The 18167-nt window shown below is 46.2% G+C and overlaps 1 protein-coding gene across 2 annotated transcripts in view; it reads left to right on the forward strand.

Moving 5' to 3' along the window:
- The window catches only part of THOC2 (THO complex subunit 2), a 900323-nt gene that overhangs the window by 80344 nt on the left and 801812 nt on the right, over nt 1-18167 (forward strand). For both annotated transcript variants that reach the window (XM_069211944.1, XM_069211952.1), the window contains exon 3: nt 5063-5154. In XM_069211944.1, coding sequence (XP_069068045.1) covers nt 5063-5154 — 92 coding nt within the window. The remainder of the gene's footprint in view (nt 1-5062; nt 5155-18167) is intronic.

An 18167-nucleotide genomic window follows, 5' to 3' on the forward strand; every position in this document is an offset into this window, starting at 1 on the left:
TGACATGAGTTAGTCACCCCTCTAGCAGGCCTTAAAAATCTAGGAAAGGGTGCACTATACCATAGGTTGAGGGTACAGCTGCATAAGCAATGTGCCCCTAGAGTGTCTAAGTCCATTCTCAGACATTGTAAGTGCTGCGAAGCCATATTGAGTACATGGGCTGGGAGTTTGTCACTACAAACTCCACAGCTCCATTAAGGCTTTACTGAATGCTGGTAAGTGTGGTATCACTTACCTGCAATCTTTTTTCTTCTAAGTGCCTCCCCTCTCTGTTGTTTTTCCATTGGACACCCAACACCAATTTTGACCTCTGCACCCGGCGGGCCCTGTGTTGCTGGTGGTGCACCCTTTGTGTCGCCTTAAACTTTGACTTGTCGACACCTTAACCCCCGAAGACTGGGACCTTAAGTCTCATACTTACCTGGAAACTGTGTTTGCACTTTTTCTCCTCTAGGACTGCATTGCCTGGATGGTTTTTGTCTACTTTACTTTTGAAAAGTATTGCTTACCTGAAACCTATTTTAACTGTGGTTTTCAAACAGTGCATTTAATTCTTGAAAGTGATACAAACTGTACTTACCTGCAACAAAGATGCTTTTGGTTCTATCAATCAATCAAGGCATTTATAGAGCGCCCTACTCACCCGTGAGGGTCTCAAGGCGCTAAGGGGGGGGGGGTTACTGCTGCTCGAAGAGCCAGGTCTTGAGGCACTTCCTGAAGGTGAGGTGGTCCTGGGTAGTCCTGAGGTGGACTGGAAGGGAATTCCATGTCTTGGCTGCCAGGTAGGAGAAGCATTTACCTCCAGCGGTGGTTCTGCGGATGCGAGGGACGGCAGCGAGGCTGGTTAAGCGAAGTTGACGGGTGGGCGTGTAGAAGGCGAGGCGACTGTTGAGGTATTCGGGGCCCTTTTTGTGGAGGGCTTTGTGTGCGTGGGTGAGGAGCCTGAAGGTGATCCTTTTGTTGATGGGGAGCCAGTGCAGGTGTTTCAGGTGGGTGGATATGTGGCTGTGGCGTGGTACGTCGAGGATGAGGCGTGCAGAGGCGTTTTATATGCGCTGAAGACGTTTCTGAAGTTTTGCGTGGCTCCTGCGTATAGGGTGTTTCCGTAGTCCAGGCGGCTTGTGACGAGGGCGTGGGTAAGTTTTTCTGTTATCGGCAGGGATCCAGTGGAAGATCTTTCGGAGCATGCAAAGGGTGTGGAAGCAAGAAGACAAGACGGTGTTGACTTGCTTGGTCATGGTGAGAAGGGGGTCCAAGATGAATCCGAGATTGCATGCGTGGTGTGAAGGGGTTGGTGCGGTGCCCAGGGCCGTGGGCCACCAAGAGTCGTCCCAGGCGGACGGGGAGTTTCCGAGGATGAGGATCTCCGTCTTGTCTGAGTTCAGCTTTAGGCGGCTGAGCTTCATCCATTGTGCGACGTCTTTCATTCCATCCTGCAGGTTGGCTTTGGCGGTGGCAGGGTCCTTGGAGAGGGAGAGTATTAGCTGGGTGTCGTTGGCGTAGGAGATGATGTTGATGTTGTGTTTGCGAGCGATGTTGGCGAGGGGGCTCATGTAGATATTGAAGAGGGTAGGACTGAGCGAGGAGCCTTGTGGGACGCCGCAGATGATCTCAGTGGGTTCTGAGCGGAAGGGTGGGAGGTAGACTCTTTGGGTTCGGTCCGAGAGGAACGAGATGATCCAGTCCAGGGCCTGTCCTTGGATACCAGTGGAGTGGAGGCGGGTTATTAGGGTGCGGTGGCAGACGGTGTCGAAGGCAGCCGAGAGGTCAAGGAGGATGAGGGTGGTTGTTTCTCCGTTGTCCATCAGGGTTCTGAGGGCGGTTTCTGTGCTGTGGTTGGCCCGGAAAGCCAGATTGGGAGAGGTCGAGCAAGTTGTTATCTTCGAGGAAGTTGGTCAGTTGCTTGTTGACGGCCTTCTTGATGACCTTGGCCGGGAAGGGGAGGAGCGAGATGGGGCGGAAGTTCTTAAGGTCGTTGGGGTTGGGGTTTTTTCAGGAGAGCGTTGACTTCCGCGTGTTTCCAGCTCTCGGGGAAGGTGGCAGATGCAAACGAGCTGTTGATGATGCTCTGTAGGTAGGGGGGTCCGAGGGGGCGCCGGAGTGGATGGTGTTCATGGTGGTTCTAGTCTCTTCGGAGCTGATGGGGGTCCAGGTGTTGAGGGTGATGGTTGGGGCTGTGGGTTCAGTGGTGGTAGGCGGGATCTGGGATCCGAAGCTGTCGTGTAGGTCGGTGATATTTCGATGGAAGAAAGTAGCGAGGGAGTTGCAGTGTTCTTGTGAGGGCGTGATGGTGTTGGAGCTGGCGTTGGGATTGGAGACCTCTTTGACGATGTTGAAGAGTTCTTTGCTGTTGTGGGTGTTCTTGTCCAGTCTCTCTTTGAAAGATGCCCTTTTGGTGGAGCGGATCAGCTGGTGGTGTTCACGGGTGGCGATCTTGAGGGCTGACATGTTTTCTGCAGTGTGCTCTTTGCGCCAGGTTTTTTCGAGGGTACGGCAGGTTTTCTTGGATTCTTTGAGGGCGTCTGTGAAGCAAGGAGGTTTCCTGATGTTGGTCTGTCTTGGGTGGCTTCTGTGGGGTGCGAGGTTGTCGGCACAGTTGGTGATCCACTGTGTGAGGCTGAGGGCTGCGTTGTTGGCGTCGAAGGTGATGGCAGGTTGGTTATGGTTAAGAGTGGAGAGTAGCTGTTCTGTGGAGATTTTGTTCCAGGGTTTGCGGGTGATTAGTTGTGTGCGAAGGTGGTGGGTCTTGCATTTGAAGGTGAAGTGGACACATCTGTGGTCGGTCCAGTGTATCTCCGGGGTTGAGTGTGTGGAGGGAGGCGGCGTCGTATCTAAGCTGGGGGTTTTGGGAGCGCTGGGGGTTTTGGCAGAGCTGGGGGCCGGGGGTTCTGGCGCTGGGCGCGGTCCAGGCGCAGACGGGCTTGCCTTTGGCGCGCCAGCGGCGCGCCCGCACAGCGGCCGCCATAAGTGGGAAGGGGGGGAGGAGGGGTCAGCTGGGAGGTGGGAGGGAGGGTAGCGAATGGAAGCCGGTGGGGCGGGGCCGCACGGGAGGCAACGGCGGGAGAGCGGGGGGCGGGAAAGCGTCTGGAGAGCGGAACGGGAGGGAAAAAAGAGAAAGTGCGACAGGCGAGAAAGTGGAGAAAGGAGAAAGACAGAAGCCCAACAGGAGCGACAGAGGGGAAATAGAGAAGCACAACAGGAGCGAAAAAGGAGGAAGGCAGGAGCGCAGCAGGAGAGACCACGGATCAATAGAAAAGCACAGCAGGAGAGACCGTGGATAACTGGAGAGGCACAACAGTAGAGAGAAAAAGGATCACTAGAAAAGCACAACAGGTGAGATCGAGGATAATAGGAGAAGCACACTAGGAGAGGCAAAGGAGAAAAACAGAAGCACAATAGGAGAGGCAGAGGAGGCAGACAGTAGCACAAACAGGAGCTATAATGGAGAAGGACGGGAGCGGAGCAGAACGAAAGAACCTAGGACTTACCAGACTAGTGGCATGGGCCTGGGCAGGTGGAGCTGCAGCGGCGGGGAAGCGACCTACCCGAGGGTCAAGGGTCGCTAGACATAAAATAAAGTATTTGTTTTGATACATAAACATTGGACTGTAGTTGATCATTGTGTGTGCCTTGTGTCTTGACTGTGTGTGTACAACAAATGCTTAGAACTACCCTCTGATAAGCCCAATTGCTTACCCACACTACCAAAAAAGAGAGCATTAGTATTAACTACTTTAGCCTCTGGTAAGCCTCTTGGGAACCACTGGACTCTGTGCATGCTATACAGTACTTTGATATAGTCTATACAGAGCCAGCTTCCTACCGGTATCAGCGCTTCCCATGCATAACAACGAGATGCCTGAAGCAGCACAATGCCATCAAGTGGTGGATTGCCTCATCACATTCTTATGGCCCTGATGTCGATCAAAACAGCTGTGAGAATAGAGTGCTGACTACTGCAGTGGCAGGAAAAACGTAGTCTGAGACACCTGATACACAATAATGCTAATAACAGAAAAAGTGCACTTATCTCTGCTGGAAGCAGGAAAAAAAGAGGAAGTAATCCAGTCCAGGTGGTGCCTGATTATAGTGGACTGAAAAGTTTGGTTGATCTTGTTGTAGCCTTTCCTGTGGCATTTTGGTAAAGGTATTAGGTCGAGCGCGCAGGCGCTTTGACCTGTTGTAAGTATTGTGGACTTTTAACCATGCCTACCGCACGGCCATCACTTTCACTCATTCGTGGGCTTGCCTATCAAAAATCCTTTGTTACCATTAGTAAATGCTTTACGTTTGTCCCTCCTTGGGGCAGTTTTGTTACCACCTTGCAGGTTGTCCCTGTTACATGGATTATTGCACAGTTGCCAATGCGTTTGACTGCGAGCGAACTTCTTTTTCTCTCTCTTTCATGCTCATGGCAGCCATGGTGCTTTGAATTTGCTTTATTATGTAAACTGTTTTACTTTTCATTTTCAATTTAAGTGGCAAGAAAAGTCAAGTTAGGAATTTAGAGCGCTAATAGCTCTAACTGGAGCAAATACGAGACCCATTGCAATTACAAATGCTTGTTTAATATTGAAATCTGTTGGAAATAATAAAGGAAGAAGGTTTTGATCATAATCCTTGCCTCCAGTCCTCACATAGAATTTAGTGATGGATAAATGTCAATGTTTTTTTGCATTGTATGCTCCTTTTCACTCAGTTGCTTAGAAATCTAAGATCCTGATTTAGAACTCTCCAGATGGGTTACTCAGTCGCAGCGGTGATGGATATCCTGTCTAGCGAAATCTGAATCCCATAGAATATGATGGAATTCAGATTTTGGGGGACAGGATCTCTGTCACCGTTGTGACGGAGTGATCCGTCCGTTATATTCTGAATCGGACCCTTAATGTTCTCTATAAGCTCGCAGCACTAGAGCAAACAAACTTTTTGTTTCGTTTGTTCAGAAAGTTGACACTTTTGTTGTACGTTATGCGCTACACATTTCCTATGTCCATGTTTACCTTATGTAAGATTTTCGTGCGCCCTGCCACTTAATAAATTATTTGTAATTGTTTTACAGCAATCCAGCAGGTACTGTATGAGCTTGCCTACTTTGTTATAAGTGGAAACCTGAAGCCTGATCTAGCTGCTAATGTTCTTACAGATATTATAGTAAGTATATATTGTGAAACTTCATCCTTGTGTTTATTTGATTATTTCCAAATTTGTTTGATGTATTAAATAAGCCCATTGTTGAAAATGTATGTCTGTTATCCAAAAGTCAGAAAATGCATTTTACAAATGGAGTGAATAGAGATCATACATGACATTAAATTGAAATGACGTCCAAAAATATTTATAACTTTTTGTAAGCTTTCTGACATCAGTTTAACCATTCAGCACCACTATCCTTCAATATCGAACAGTTGTGAATCAAAAACACAGGCACTTTAAACGGATCCCAAAATAAATGAAGCAGTAAACGGAACCCACTCAAAAATAGTTTCTGGTTCCTGTGAAGCATTGGATGCTGATCGCAACTCTGTCCAAGGTTTTCCTTAACTAAGATATTTTAACACCAAACTCCATTATACTCCATTCACAAATCACAAGCCACTTTTCACTCTTAAATAAACATAAAGCTAAAAAAAAAGAAACTAATAATGGTATGGATAAAACATCAAATCAAGGATCCGTTATATAGCCTCACCTTAATAGATTAAACAGTATATTTAACTAGAACATAAGCAATAGAAGATTGTTTAAACTAGTAGCCAAAGTAAAAGTTCTGGAATTCAGCAAGGGCACTTCATTTTATATCATTTTTAGTAAATTATCTATTGAGTTGGTTGATCTTGTAAAAGTTTTTTTTTAAACGTACTCCTAAAATTGAGACAAGAGCTCACTCCTAAATATGAACCTCAACAGTACTGGAGTCTCAGTTCAGCAACAAGGGCATAATTGTTACTGACAATGGGATTATAATGGGTATATAAAATAATGCTTACCCATAGATAATACCAATTCTCTAAGACAACATATAATACCCATAGACCTGAAAAAAAATAATAACCTCACTAATTTTAGCTGACAAAATTAACTGAGGGCTAACAAGCAGTGCATTGAGTTGTGGGAAAGCCCAGCTAACTTGACATGGTAGTGTTTTCTTTTCTAGGAGTTATCTGCTTACCTCCTTCTTGGATTTCTCTTTTGGTGATAATTACTTTTTGGTAATGGTGGTTACCTTTCGATGAAGGTACTTTCTGCCCCTTCTCTTCAAACTGCACAATTTTCCTACCAGCACAGTCCTTTTATGATTCAATTTCAAAACCTTGTAGGTCAAAGATCAGGATTCAGAGGGTGGCTCGTTACAATCCCTGCAGTGAATGTCTGCCATTGGGAACATGAGCTGGTCCATTCAATTCCCAGTTTATGAATAAAGTATTATAACTGCTGTAAAAATTGTATTTGAGCCCTCTAAGCCCATCGTGCCTTTCAAACGCATGATTCCTGTGTCATGAAGCAACTTTAATATAAACAGCTTCATGGTTGTCATCAGACATATTAGCGAGCTGGAAGCCATATATTCTTGTGAACACTGCACAACTTTGGGCCAGGCTATGTTGATGCACAGGGACTCATCTGTCCTTCGTACTAGATATGCTGTCGGAATTTTATCTGAGATTTTTCTTGTTGTTTTTTTTACTGGCCTCCTCACATTTATTTTCAGCTAGGGGGTGTTGCACACCATTGATGATTGCAATCTCAGATTTTATTTGAACAAAACAGCTGAAATAGATGGTGAACTTGAATCTCACATTACTGTTAATAAATAGATTGATTATTGCTATAGTCTGCAGGGGAGAGCTTTGCTCATGTCTAAGCATTATCAAGAGGAGCTAGTGTGTGACAGCTTTGCATAGTATCCTAAATGCCCGCCAAATCCTAAAATATTGGTTCCAAGTATTGCTTTCTTACTGCTTTCTCCAGAGCACAATTGGCTAGAGATCTTATTGAACCTTTTCTTTTAATTCTCTGTCTTTTTGATGTGGCTTTCCTACCTTCTTTTCCATTTCACAAGCTTAAGATGGCTCACCTTTTGCAACTATACCCTCTCTCTCTCACAATCAAAACACCCACACGGACAGACTGCATTTCAGGATCAAACTAGCTATTATGTATTAATTCATGTGTAATTTCATGTCTTCCTACTTGGCATTAGGATAGGTCCTGTACACAAGGAATAATAATCCTAGTAAAAGTGACAGCATCATACCCCTTTAATTCTTCTTTTGCAGGAAAACTGGTTTTAAGCTAAACACAGAATTCTTATTCCCATCTCCTATTAGAAATAATATTTGAAGGGAGACCTGGCCAGTGGAGGCCAAATCTGGTTGCACCGTCTCTAAACCACGCCCCATCTTCACTGCACTTTAGAAGGATCTGGAAATCTGTGACCTGGCAGGAGTGGTGCTTCTCGCTCAACACCTGAGATGCTTCTAATGGTGACAGAATTCTTCCTACTTCAGGCCTTTGCTTGGAGTACTGCTGTGTTGCTGAATTTCCCCCCCCCCCCCCCACCCCCCTGTTTTTAGCTTCCTTGGAGACTCATGCCCAGAGCTAAGTTTGTTGTAAGTTGGTAGAGGCAAGCCTAGCTTCCCCTTGCTCCTCTTTGTTCCTCTGAACTTACCAGGGGACACTGTGGTGCTGGGTGGCGCCAGTGGAAGCACAGTGGATAGGGGACGTGTCAGGCCTCTGGGTGAAGATCTCTGGGCCCCCGTGTCATAACCAAACCTGTGGTACACCTGGCGGCTTAAGTGTATGTTGAGGCATAGTGGGGTGTAACGTGACTTGGAATTGCATCGAGCAGACCCTTTGCCATCCTTAAGCCTTTCATACTCCAGACCTGCTTTGGAGATCTCATAGGGTTTGTGGATCCTGGGATGTGAAATGTAGGGCCTGTTAACACGTGTTGCCCCTGGAGCTAAAATTGATAAACTCCACAACTAAAATTCTGGCAATAGATGGGCAGTTTTAAGACTTCAAAGAGTCAGTGGAAGATTTGACAACTTTCAAAAACTATACAATTGAAAGTATTGTGGAATTAGACAAAAAGATAGACCTGCTTGAAAATCTTAGATATTTAGTGTGCTGTGCATGCCTCAAATGATAACTGAAGAAGAGCTTTCTGAAGTTACGATGGATTTTTATTTTTTTATTTTTTTTAACTGTTTGACACAAGCTTTATTCGATCGAATAGATCATCAAAGCAACATAAAATAATAAATAGAAAAAGTTAAATCAGAAAGGTATAAAATGTAATTCAATAAAACCCATACAGCGATACACAATAAAAAACTTGTCGACTCGAGTTTAAAACTCATTGCTGATAGCAGAGTTACGTATGCGCCATGCTGCTAGCAGATACTTGCTAACAGCATGTATTAAAACCTTAGAATGATGACTTTTTAAGACCCTCAAAGCGGAGACGCAATCTCTAATACCCAGTTCCCGGCACATGTTACAAATCCACTTTGATCTGGGAGAAGAATATGCGGGACAAAAAAACATAAAATGTTCGACTGTTTCAGGTGTTATGCCGCATACAGGACATATATCAGTTACTGTTTTTGTACCCCATCTGCACATCAAAGACCTCAATGGCAACGACCCGAAGCGGAATCTGGCGTATAAACTTTTGCCTAAGATATCAGGTATAGTGTCTAAATAGAATGTACGACGAAACAACGACTTCAAACACAACTACTGCCTTAAGAACGAGGTCAGAACACCGACCTCGTTGCTACTACTGATTTTACCACGAATGCCTTAACAACGATATTTCGTTGTAAAGGCATTCCTGATAAAATCATTAGCAATAGGCACCATTCACCCTACATCCCTCACCCCACCCCCCCCCCCCCCAAAACCTAAAACCCTCTGACCCCCCCACCCACTCCCCAAAACCAAAAACGCCCCACCCCCCCAAACCCAACCTAAAACCCCCTGACCCCCACCCACTCCCCAAAACCAAAAATGCCCCACCCCCCCAACCCCACCCTAAAACCTAAGACCCCCCACCCACTCCCCAAAACCAAAAACGCCCCACCCCCCCCCAACCCCACCCTAAAACCCCCTGATCCCCCACCCACTCCCAAAAACGCCCCAACCCCACCCCAAAACCTAAAACCCCCTGACCCCCCCCACCCCCTCCCCAAAACCTAAACCCACCACTTGCCTTCGCCAACTCACTTCTTTGTACCTTAACCACGCATGTTCGTTGTTCAGAACATACGTAGTTAAGGCACAAAAAACCGGAGTCGTGGTTAAAAAAAGCGTTGTTGCGCTTTCGCTAACCACGACTTTCGGAAGAAAAAAAAGTCGGAAAAAAGGATGTTCCCCGTCTAAATATGGTTCTAATTGCGGATACCATTTGAAATCTAAGAAAAGATTTGTTAGACAGCCATGGGATCTGTGAATAATGTAATCGTTCCATACATAAGACCAGTGTACGCGTTTCAACACTTTGGAATTAACTTTCTCAAGTTTGTGTGGTTTTTCCCAAAAGTCTCCAAGGCCCAGGTTGTTAAACCATCTGGAAACATGTTTTACCCAAGGAATAGAAGTTGAGTTGGGGCATTTTAACAAGTCTTAAAGAGAGGACTTGTAAACACCCAGTTCAGGTACAGTCCATAGCCTAACCCAATAAAGGAGTGGTCTTAGGATAATTAGGTCAGCTATCCGTCTCAGGCCCAGATCTAAAAACAATGGAATCAGTGGAGTACTAGGAGGGCAGGCACATAAAGCCCTTGCAAAGCTATTCTCTCCAATAGCCAACCTATTGCAGTCAAAAAAGCCCCAGACCTCCGCTCCATAGACAGCAGCTCCCTGTGCTCTGGCAATATAGATCTTTATTGCCGGGGAGACAGTTTTTGCTGTTGTACCCCGAAAAAAACAAAGGATGGATGCTGCGTCATGTTGCAAGCGGGCAGCACTTTTGTTGACCTGATCTGCCCAATGCAAATTATCAGTGATCCTCACACCCAAGTAATCGATAGAGCTGACCTTGTCCAAGAGGTCGCCTTCCAGACTGATAGTACATTTCTTCCGCGCTCCAGAACGGAGTGCCATTAGCTTAGTTTTCTTGTGGTTCAGCTCTAGCCCGTACTCGTGGCAGAAGGAATTAAATCTTTTAATAAGAATTTGTAGGCCCATTGGAGATTTGGAAATAAGAAGGGAATCATCTGCAAACCGAAGAATCAGGATTTTCTGAGCGCACAGGGTTGGTGCATCGTTCTGGCACGCCATTAAAACCTGTACCACCTCATTGATAAAAACAGAAAATAAAAACGGTGCCAGCACACAGCCCTGGCGAACTCCTCTGTTTATAGTGATATTGTCTGTTAGTTCGCCTAAGTTACCCCATCTCACTTGCGCATAGGTGTCTTTGTGCAGTCTCTTCAAAAGTTGCATTATATTAGCTGGGGTCCCTATTCTGTATAGCACCTCCCATAGCTTCTCCCTTGGAACCAGGTCGAAGGCTGATCTCAAGTCAACAAAGGCGATGTATAAAGGTTGCTTTGCAAGAGCTGTATATTTCCAGTACAGCCCGGCCAGCCTAAAGACCTGATCCACTGTGCTAATCCTAGATCGAAACCCTGCTTGGAGTGGAGAGAGGATCTGATGGTCCGTGGCCCAGTTAGTTAATCTACCTAGAAGTTGTTTGGCAAATATCTTTTGGAGGCTGTCTGAGACTGATCGGCCTATAATTTGTTGGGAGGTTTACGTTACCCTTTTTGTGGATAGGAATAATTTCAGCACCCTTCCATGTCATAGGTATCTGTCCCCCTTCAGAAATTTTGTTGGAAAGAGCGTTGATATACCAGGTCCAAATAGCTGGCTCAGATGAATAGAGATCCCCCGGAATTTTATCTGGACCTGGTGCTTTTCCAGATTTTAGCGAGCGGATAGCCTCAGCAGTTTCTTTCATGGAAAAACGGATAGGGCCTTCAGCGATCTGTGAATCCCCTTCTGTTGGAATAAGGCTGTGGGTCACATCCAAGATGGAGAGTAGATCTTGCCCCATTTCCCTGCTAGCGGGGGTCACAGGAGTATCGATTTTATCATAAAGGCTTGAGAAGTGTTCAACCCATTTTTCTGGTTGTATATGATAACTTGGGCTAGTTCTACCCTCTTTCCCTCTCTTGCTGAACAGCTCCCAAAACAATTTATTGTTGTTAGATTGTGTGGCACCCAACATCTGCCAGATTGTTTCTTCCCAACAGTTTTTAGCTCGAAAGATGGATTCCTTATAGATGCGTCTAGCTAATTGTATCTCCCCGGAGTTCCCTTTGATGATGGCATTTTTTAATCCTGTCTTGGCCCTGTGGCAGGATTCGTCAAACCATGAATTATTAGCAGAGGTGCCTCCTTGCTGTCTTGCTCCAACCATCCTATAAAAGATGCTTTGCAATCTAGTGACCATGTTTTCATGTATGGATAAAAGTGGGATAACATTCAAATCACAATTATAGTATGGAGCCAAATTATCAATAAAAACTGAATAAATCTTGCGCAACAAATAAGGTTTGGACTGCATCCCCTGCCACCTGACCTTCGTGGACCGGGTGTTCAAAATAGGAGTGGGGACTATAGTAACTTGGTTATTTAAAGTTCTGCCAAAAACATCCCCTGAAATGGAAAGTAGCAAAGGATGATGGTCACTTTCACTTCTTACATCCACCTTCATATCTCTCAACAGGGGCCACAATCTTACATCCACTAAAAAATAGTCTATTACACTAGTGGATGTGCCTCGTTTGAAGGTGGGAGCAATATCCAAATCGGAAGGCATACGTCAATTGCAGGCCCTAAGGCCATGCTTCAAACAAAGAGAGGCCAGCTGGGAGGCTACACAAGAATTAGGACAGAAGTGATCACTGGACAACTGTGCAATTCCCCATATTTGGTCTTCGTCCTCTGTTAAGCCTTTTAGTAATACAGAAGGTTCAAATGTACAGTTTACGTCCCCTGCTATTATCAAATATGATGTTGGTTGTAGGGTATCTAAAAAGTCAAGCAACTGATTTAAAATCTGAGATTCTACCCCTCGAGGTACAGATCGAGCATAAACATTGATAAGAATTCAATCAAAACTGTTGAAACATAATTTGTAACCCCATCAAATCTGGACAATCAAATGTTGTGTTCACATTGCACTTTTTTGTTTAATAACATCAGGAGACCCCCTTTAGCTCACCCTGTTGCCTTTGTAGATGGTTATGCTGCCAAATTAAAGGAAAGAAACCCATCTATGATGATCTTCTCCTCAGCCCATGTTTCTTGAAAAAGGCATATGTCTTGGGAGTTTATGTATAAACACCAATCAGTATCCTCTAATTTCCTCCCAAGGCCGGCTAAATTCCATGTCATTATTGATAAACCTTTCCTATCAGAGGCGGCAATAGGTGTCTGGAGGAAGGTCTTCTCCAGAATTGTCTCATTAGTAATAATCTCCTCAGAATCTATCAAGAATGGTTCCACTGGGTTATCCCCTTGGGTTACTTCCTGAGCTGTAGCCAGTCATACAGGGTTGGTCTTATTGGAATCGCCACCCCCTGGATGTTCACATGCAGTGTTGCAGCAGGAATGGCTTTTAGCTGAAACCTGACCTCCATCCTCTGGTGGTGACTAAAGTTATACATCCCTTCCTTTGTTCCATATAAAAGCGGGTACGTTCATTAAATGAAATAAGGCTCTCGACTAAAGTTCTATCATGAAACTCGATTGAAATTACATCGTGCTTCAGCCACGGGGGGCTCCACCGTTTGACTTTGTGGATATCTGAACGTATGACTGATGGACAGTTCTGCTGGTATTGTAGCCAGTGAGTAACCTTATTGACCATTGACTCATGGTCCTCAATGAGCCCCGGTATCAACTTCAGGACTTGTTTCAGAAAGAGAGTAGTTGGCCCGGACTTGATGCCTTGGGCATTTGGCACTGTTACTGAGCCACAAGGGACTTTCTGAGCGAAAGTATCGCAATTGGGGCCAAAGGAAGATAACGGAGCAGATAACCTGCTAACATTGGAAGGAGCGCAAGCCCCCTTGCGTGGAAAGGGATCAGTTGCTTTATGCCTCCTAATTGGCAAATAGTTTGAGAGAGCAGGGCGGTAGCCGTTGGTGGCGGGATAATTTATCTTGTTGGCCCCCTCAGCAAATAAATGTTTTTGTTCCTGTTTGCTTTTGTGTGAGAATATCGGCAGGGCATATTGTATTCACATCAGGTAGCCCTGAGTGCCATTGGCTTTTGTTGATCTATATCTTGGCCCCCTTGTACGGACCAGGTGGTTAAATTTGAGTCGGGTACTGTGTAATCACCTTTTGCCCCTCCATCTCTTGGGTAGCATTTGCATCCACATGCCGACTTTTCCGGCAAGACTTTGGCCAAATGTAACACCAGGGACCTAACTTCTTCAATTCTCTGAACAATGAGGAATGTATTGGGCTCAGTAGAGGAATACACCGTAGAAGAAAGAGAAGTGGGAGCGAGAGTACCGGGGAATTTCTCTTTATTATGGTCAACTGTAGAGGGTTCACAGGCCCTCGGTGTTTTGTCCTCCACAACCAGGACCTCAAACCGGTTTCTGCAGGCTATATTTGGGATCACTTTACCACGGGGCTCAAAGGAATAACTGGGATGGATGTACTTCCCTCTTCTACTACTTGGTAGGACCCAAGTCTGGATAAAGGATCACTAACCGTAGTCAGCCTTGGTGGGGGAAGGAAGTAATGGTATGGTTTATTGGTGAAACCACTCTGCTATTGACCATAGCTGAGGTTGACACTTGGTCGTCCGTCCTTTTTTGAAAAAAGTCTTGAATCCTTCCAGGGTGAACTGGAGCGATTTTTGGAGGTGGGGGGCCTTTGTTGCCCACTGTGCAGTTCAAAATCGCCTCCACCTCTTCAAATAGCTGGTCAATCTCCTCAAAAGGTGTAGGAAGTTGGCTCTGTATGTGCTATTTCAAAGTAAGGAATAGCATGCACAGAGTCCAAGGGTTCCCCTTAGAGGTAAAATAGTGGTAAAAGAGATAATACTAATGCTCTATTTTGTGGTAGTGTGGTCGAGCAGTAGGCTTATCCAAGGAGTAGTGTTAAGCATTTGTTGTACATACACATAGACAATAAATGAGGTACACACACTCAGAGACAAATCCAGCCAATAGGTTTTGTATAGAAAAATATCTTTTCTTAGTTTATTTTAAGAACCACAGGTTCAAATTTAACATGTAATATCTTGTTTGAAAGGTATTGCAGGTAAGTACATTAGGAACTTTGAATCATTTCAATTGCATGTATACTTTTCAAGTTATTCACAAATAGCTATTTCAAAAGTGGACACTTAGTGCAATTTTCACAGTTCCTGGGGGAGGTAAGTTTTTGTTAGTTTTACCAGGTAAGTAAGACACTTACAGGGTTCAGTTCTTGGTCCAAGGTAGCCCACCGTTGGGGGTTCAGAGCAACCCCAAAGTCACCACACCAGCAGCTCAGGGCCAGTCAGGTGCAGAGTTCAAAGTGGTGCCCAAAACGCATAGGCTATAATGGAGAGAAGGGGGTGCCCCGGTTCCGGTCTGCTTGCAGGTAAGTACCCGCGTCTTCGGAGGGCAGACCAGGGGGGTTTTGTAGGGCACCGGGGGGGACACAAGCCCACACAGAAATTTCACCCTCAGCGGCGCGGGGGCGGCCGGGTGCAGTGTTAGAACAAGCGTCGGGTTCGCAATGGAAGTCAATGAGAGATCAAGGGATCTCTTGAGCGCTGCAGGCAGGCAAGGGGGGGCTTCCTCGGGGAAACCTCCACTTGGGCAAGGGAGAGGGACTCCTGGGGGTCACTGCTGCAGTGAAAGTCCGGTCCTTCAGGTCCTGGGGGCTGCGGGTGCAGGGTCTTTTCCAGGTGTCGGGACTTAGGTTTCAGAGAGTCGCGGTCAGGGGAAGCCTCGGGATTCCCTCTGCAGGCGTGCTGTGGGGGCTCAGGGGGGACAGGTTTTGGTACTCACAGTCGTAGAGTAGTCCGGGGGTCCTCCCTGAGGTGTTGGTTCTCCACCAGCCGAGTCGGGGTCGCCGGGTGCAGTGTTGCAAGTCTCACGCTTCTTGCGGGGAGTTGCAGGGTTCTTTAAAGCTGCTTCTTGAAACAAAGTTGCAGTCTTTTTGGAGCAGGTCCGCTGTCCTCGGGAGTTTCTTGTCGTCGTCGAAGCAGGGCAGTCCTCAGAGGATGCAGAGGTCGCTGGTCCCTTTGGAAGGCGTTGCTGGAGCAGAGTTCTTTGGAAGGCAGGAGACAGGCCGGTGAGTTTCTGGAGCCAAGGCAGTTGTCGTCTTCTGGTCTTCCTCTGCAGGGGTTTTTCAGCTAGGCAGTCCTTCTTCTTGTTGTTGCAGGAATCTAAATCTTTAGGTTCAGGGAAGCCCTTAAATACTAAATTTAAGGGCGTGTTTAGGTCTGGGGGGTTAGTAGCCAATGGCTACTAGCCCTGAGGGTGGGTACACCCTCTTTGTGCCTCCTCCCAAGGGGAGGGGGTCACATTCCTATCCCTATTGGGGGAATCCTCCTTCTACAAGATGGAGGATTTCTAAAAGTCAGAGTCACCTCAGCTCAGGACACCTTAGGGGCTGTCCTGACTGGCCAGTGACTCCTCCTTGTTTTTCTCATTATCTCTCCTGGACTTGCCGCCAAAAGTGGGGGCTGTGTCCAGGGGGCGGGCATCTCCACTAGCTGGAGTGCCCTGGGGCATTGTAACACGAAGCTTGAGCCTTTGAAGCTCACTGCTAGGTGTTACAGTTCCTGCAGGGGGGAGGTGTGAAGCACCTCCACCCAGAGCAGGCTTTGTTTCTGTCCTCAGAGAGCACAAAGGCTCTCACCGCATGAGGTCAGACACTCGTCTCTCAGCAGCAGGCTGGCACAGACCAGTCAGTCCTGCACTGAACAATTGGGTAAAATACAGGGGGTATCTCTAAGATGCCCTCTGTGTGCATTTTTTAATAAATCCAACACTGGCATCAGTGTGGGTTTATTATTCTGAGAAGTTTGATACTAAACTTCCCAGTATTCAGTGTAGCCATTATGGAGCTGTGGAGTTCGTTTTTGACTGACTCCCAGCCCATATACTCTTATGGCTACCCTGCACTTACAATGTCTAAGGTTTTGCTTAGACACTGTAGGGGCATAGTGCTCATGCACATATGCCCTCACCGGTGGTATAGTTCACCCTGCTTTAGGGCTGTAAGGCCTACTAGAGGGGTGACTTACCTATGCCACAGGCAGTGGGAGGTTGGCATGGCACCCTGAGGGGAGTGCCATGTCGACTTAGTCATTTTCTCCCATCAGCACACACAAGCTGGCAAGCAGTGTGTCTGTGCTGAGTGAGGGGTCCCTAGGGTGGCATAAGACATGCTGCAGCCCTTAGAGACCTTCCCTGGCATCAGGGCCCTTGGTACCAGAGGTACCAGTTACAAGGGACTTACCTAGGTGCCAGGGTTGTGCCAATTGTGGAAACAATGGTACATTTTAGGTGAAAGAACACTGGTGCTGGGGCCTGGTTAGCAGGGTCCCAGCACACTTCTCAGTCAAGTCAGCATCAGTATCAGGCAAAAAGTGGGGGGTAACTGCAACAGGGAGCCATTTCTTTACAAAAGGTTTATGAGTATTTTTTTTAGTTTTGATAGCTAGTTTAAGAGGTAGTTTCTTCAGTTTTTTCGATCAGACAGTGGGTCCAAGGAATCGACAGCTTTCCTCTTCCCCATGTTGCCAGTAAAATCGCTGCTAACACAAGGCCAAATAAAGAAAAATGGGTACATTAAGCTTACATAATAATTGAGTCCACGAAGTAAGGGAGTGGGCCCAGCCCAACCTCAATCAGCCGAAGACGGGCGTAGACGGGCCCGGTCTTCCCCCGGGCACGTCCCGCGCGTGTCGCGTCCTTTGTAGATCCGGTGGGCAGGCCTGGGCTGGACCGTTGACCAGCAACAAGAGCAACAACTGCATCCCGCGAGGGGCGCGTCCTTTGTAGATCTGATGGGCAGGCCTGGAGCGTTGCCCAGCAACAACCGCGTCCCGCGAGGGGCGCGTCCTTTGTAGATCTGGTGGGCAGGCCTGGGCTGGAGCGTTGCCCAGCAACAAGAGCAGCAACTGCGTCCCGCGAGGGGCGCGCGTCCTTTGTAGATCCGGTGGGCTGGTGGGCAGGCCTGGGCTGGAGCATTCCCCAGCAACAAGAGCAACAATGGATTGTTAAAACAGTTGCTGGGAACTCATTCTGAAGGCACACAGGTGCAACAGCTAGTGAAAAATGTGTATAGACTGCCTTCCAATGTGAAAAAGGGAGTGCAAGCCACAGGTGCCACAGTAATTATAATCTTGTTGACAGACTTCTGATAATTCATAGTACACGTAGTGATTTGGAAAATAAAACATTACTGTTGAACAAATTACTCATGGTGTTTCTGCACCTGAGCCCAGACACTTGTGGGAAAGAGCATTGTTGCAAGTAACGAAAGACTTGGAAATGAAAGGTTTCTGGTGGTTTTGGATGGTCTTTTGGTTAAGTTGTTGGTTAAGTTGTTACTTGTCAAGGCAAAATATGTGTGTTCTCCCAGGGTGTGCCCACCAAAGCCTTCTTGCATAGCCTGTTTTATTCATTTTATTTAAAAATTGATAATGAGGTCTTAGCAGTCTGGACTTTGATGCAGTCATATTCTGTAATAGTCGTTGAAACATACTAACCCTCATAAACATAAGTTTACAACTGTAGTAATCCCTGCACTGTAAGACAATGTAGCATGGTGTTCTGTACTTCTTGTATTATTATTCCTATTCTTTATCTTTATAATTGGGTTAGTATTGACACATTCAGGATTCCTTGTCAGCTCCTCCAACATATTTGCCCAAGCTTCAATATCTTCTATTGCTTTTTTTTATCTCATTTGAACATTTTATCATGCACAGTTCTTGAGCTTTAGCCCATTCCATCATATATCTTTTCCGCTGGGTCGCAGGAGCCTTGTGATGAAGCCAGGGTATGGCTAATTATTTTGTTTTGACTAATCCAAATTTATACCAGGTTGATAAGTGACTCAGTTTCAGGTGGACACTTTTATCCAGTTGTATGTGGTGCGAAGGTTCAAACAATTTGAAATTGG

This window comes from Pleurodeles waltl, chromosome 2_1, assembly GCF_031143425.1.
Source record: "Pleurodeles waltl isolate 20211129_DDA chromosome 2_1, aPleWal1.hap1.20221129, whole genome shotgun sequence".
In the NCBI taxonomy this organism is placed as follows: Eukaryota; Metazoa; Chordata; class Amphibia; order Caudata; family Salamandridae; genus Pleurodeles; species Pleurodeles waltl.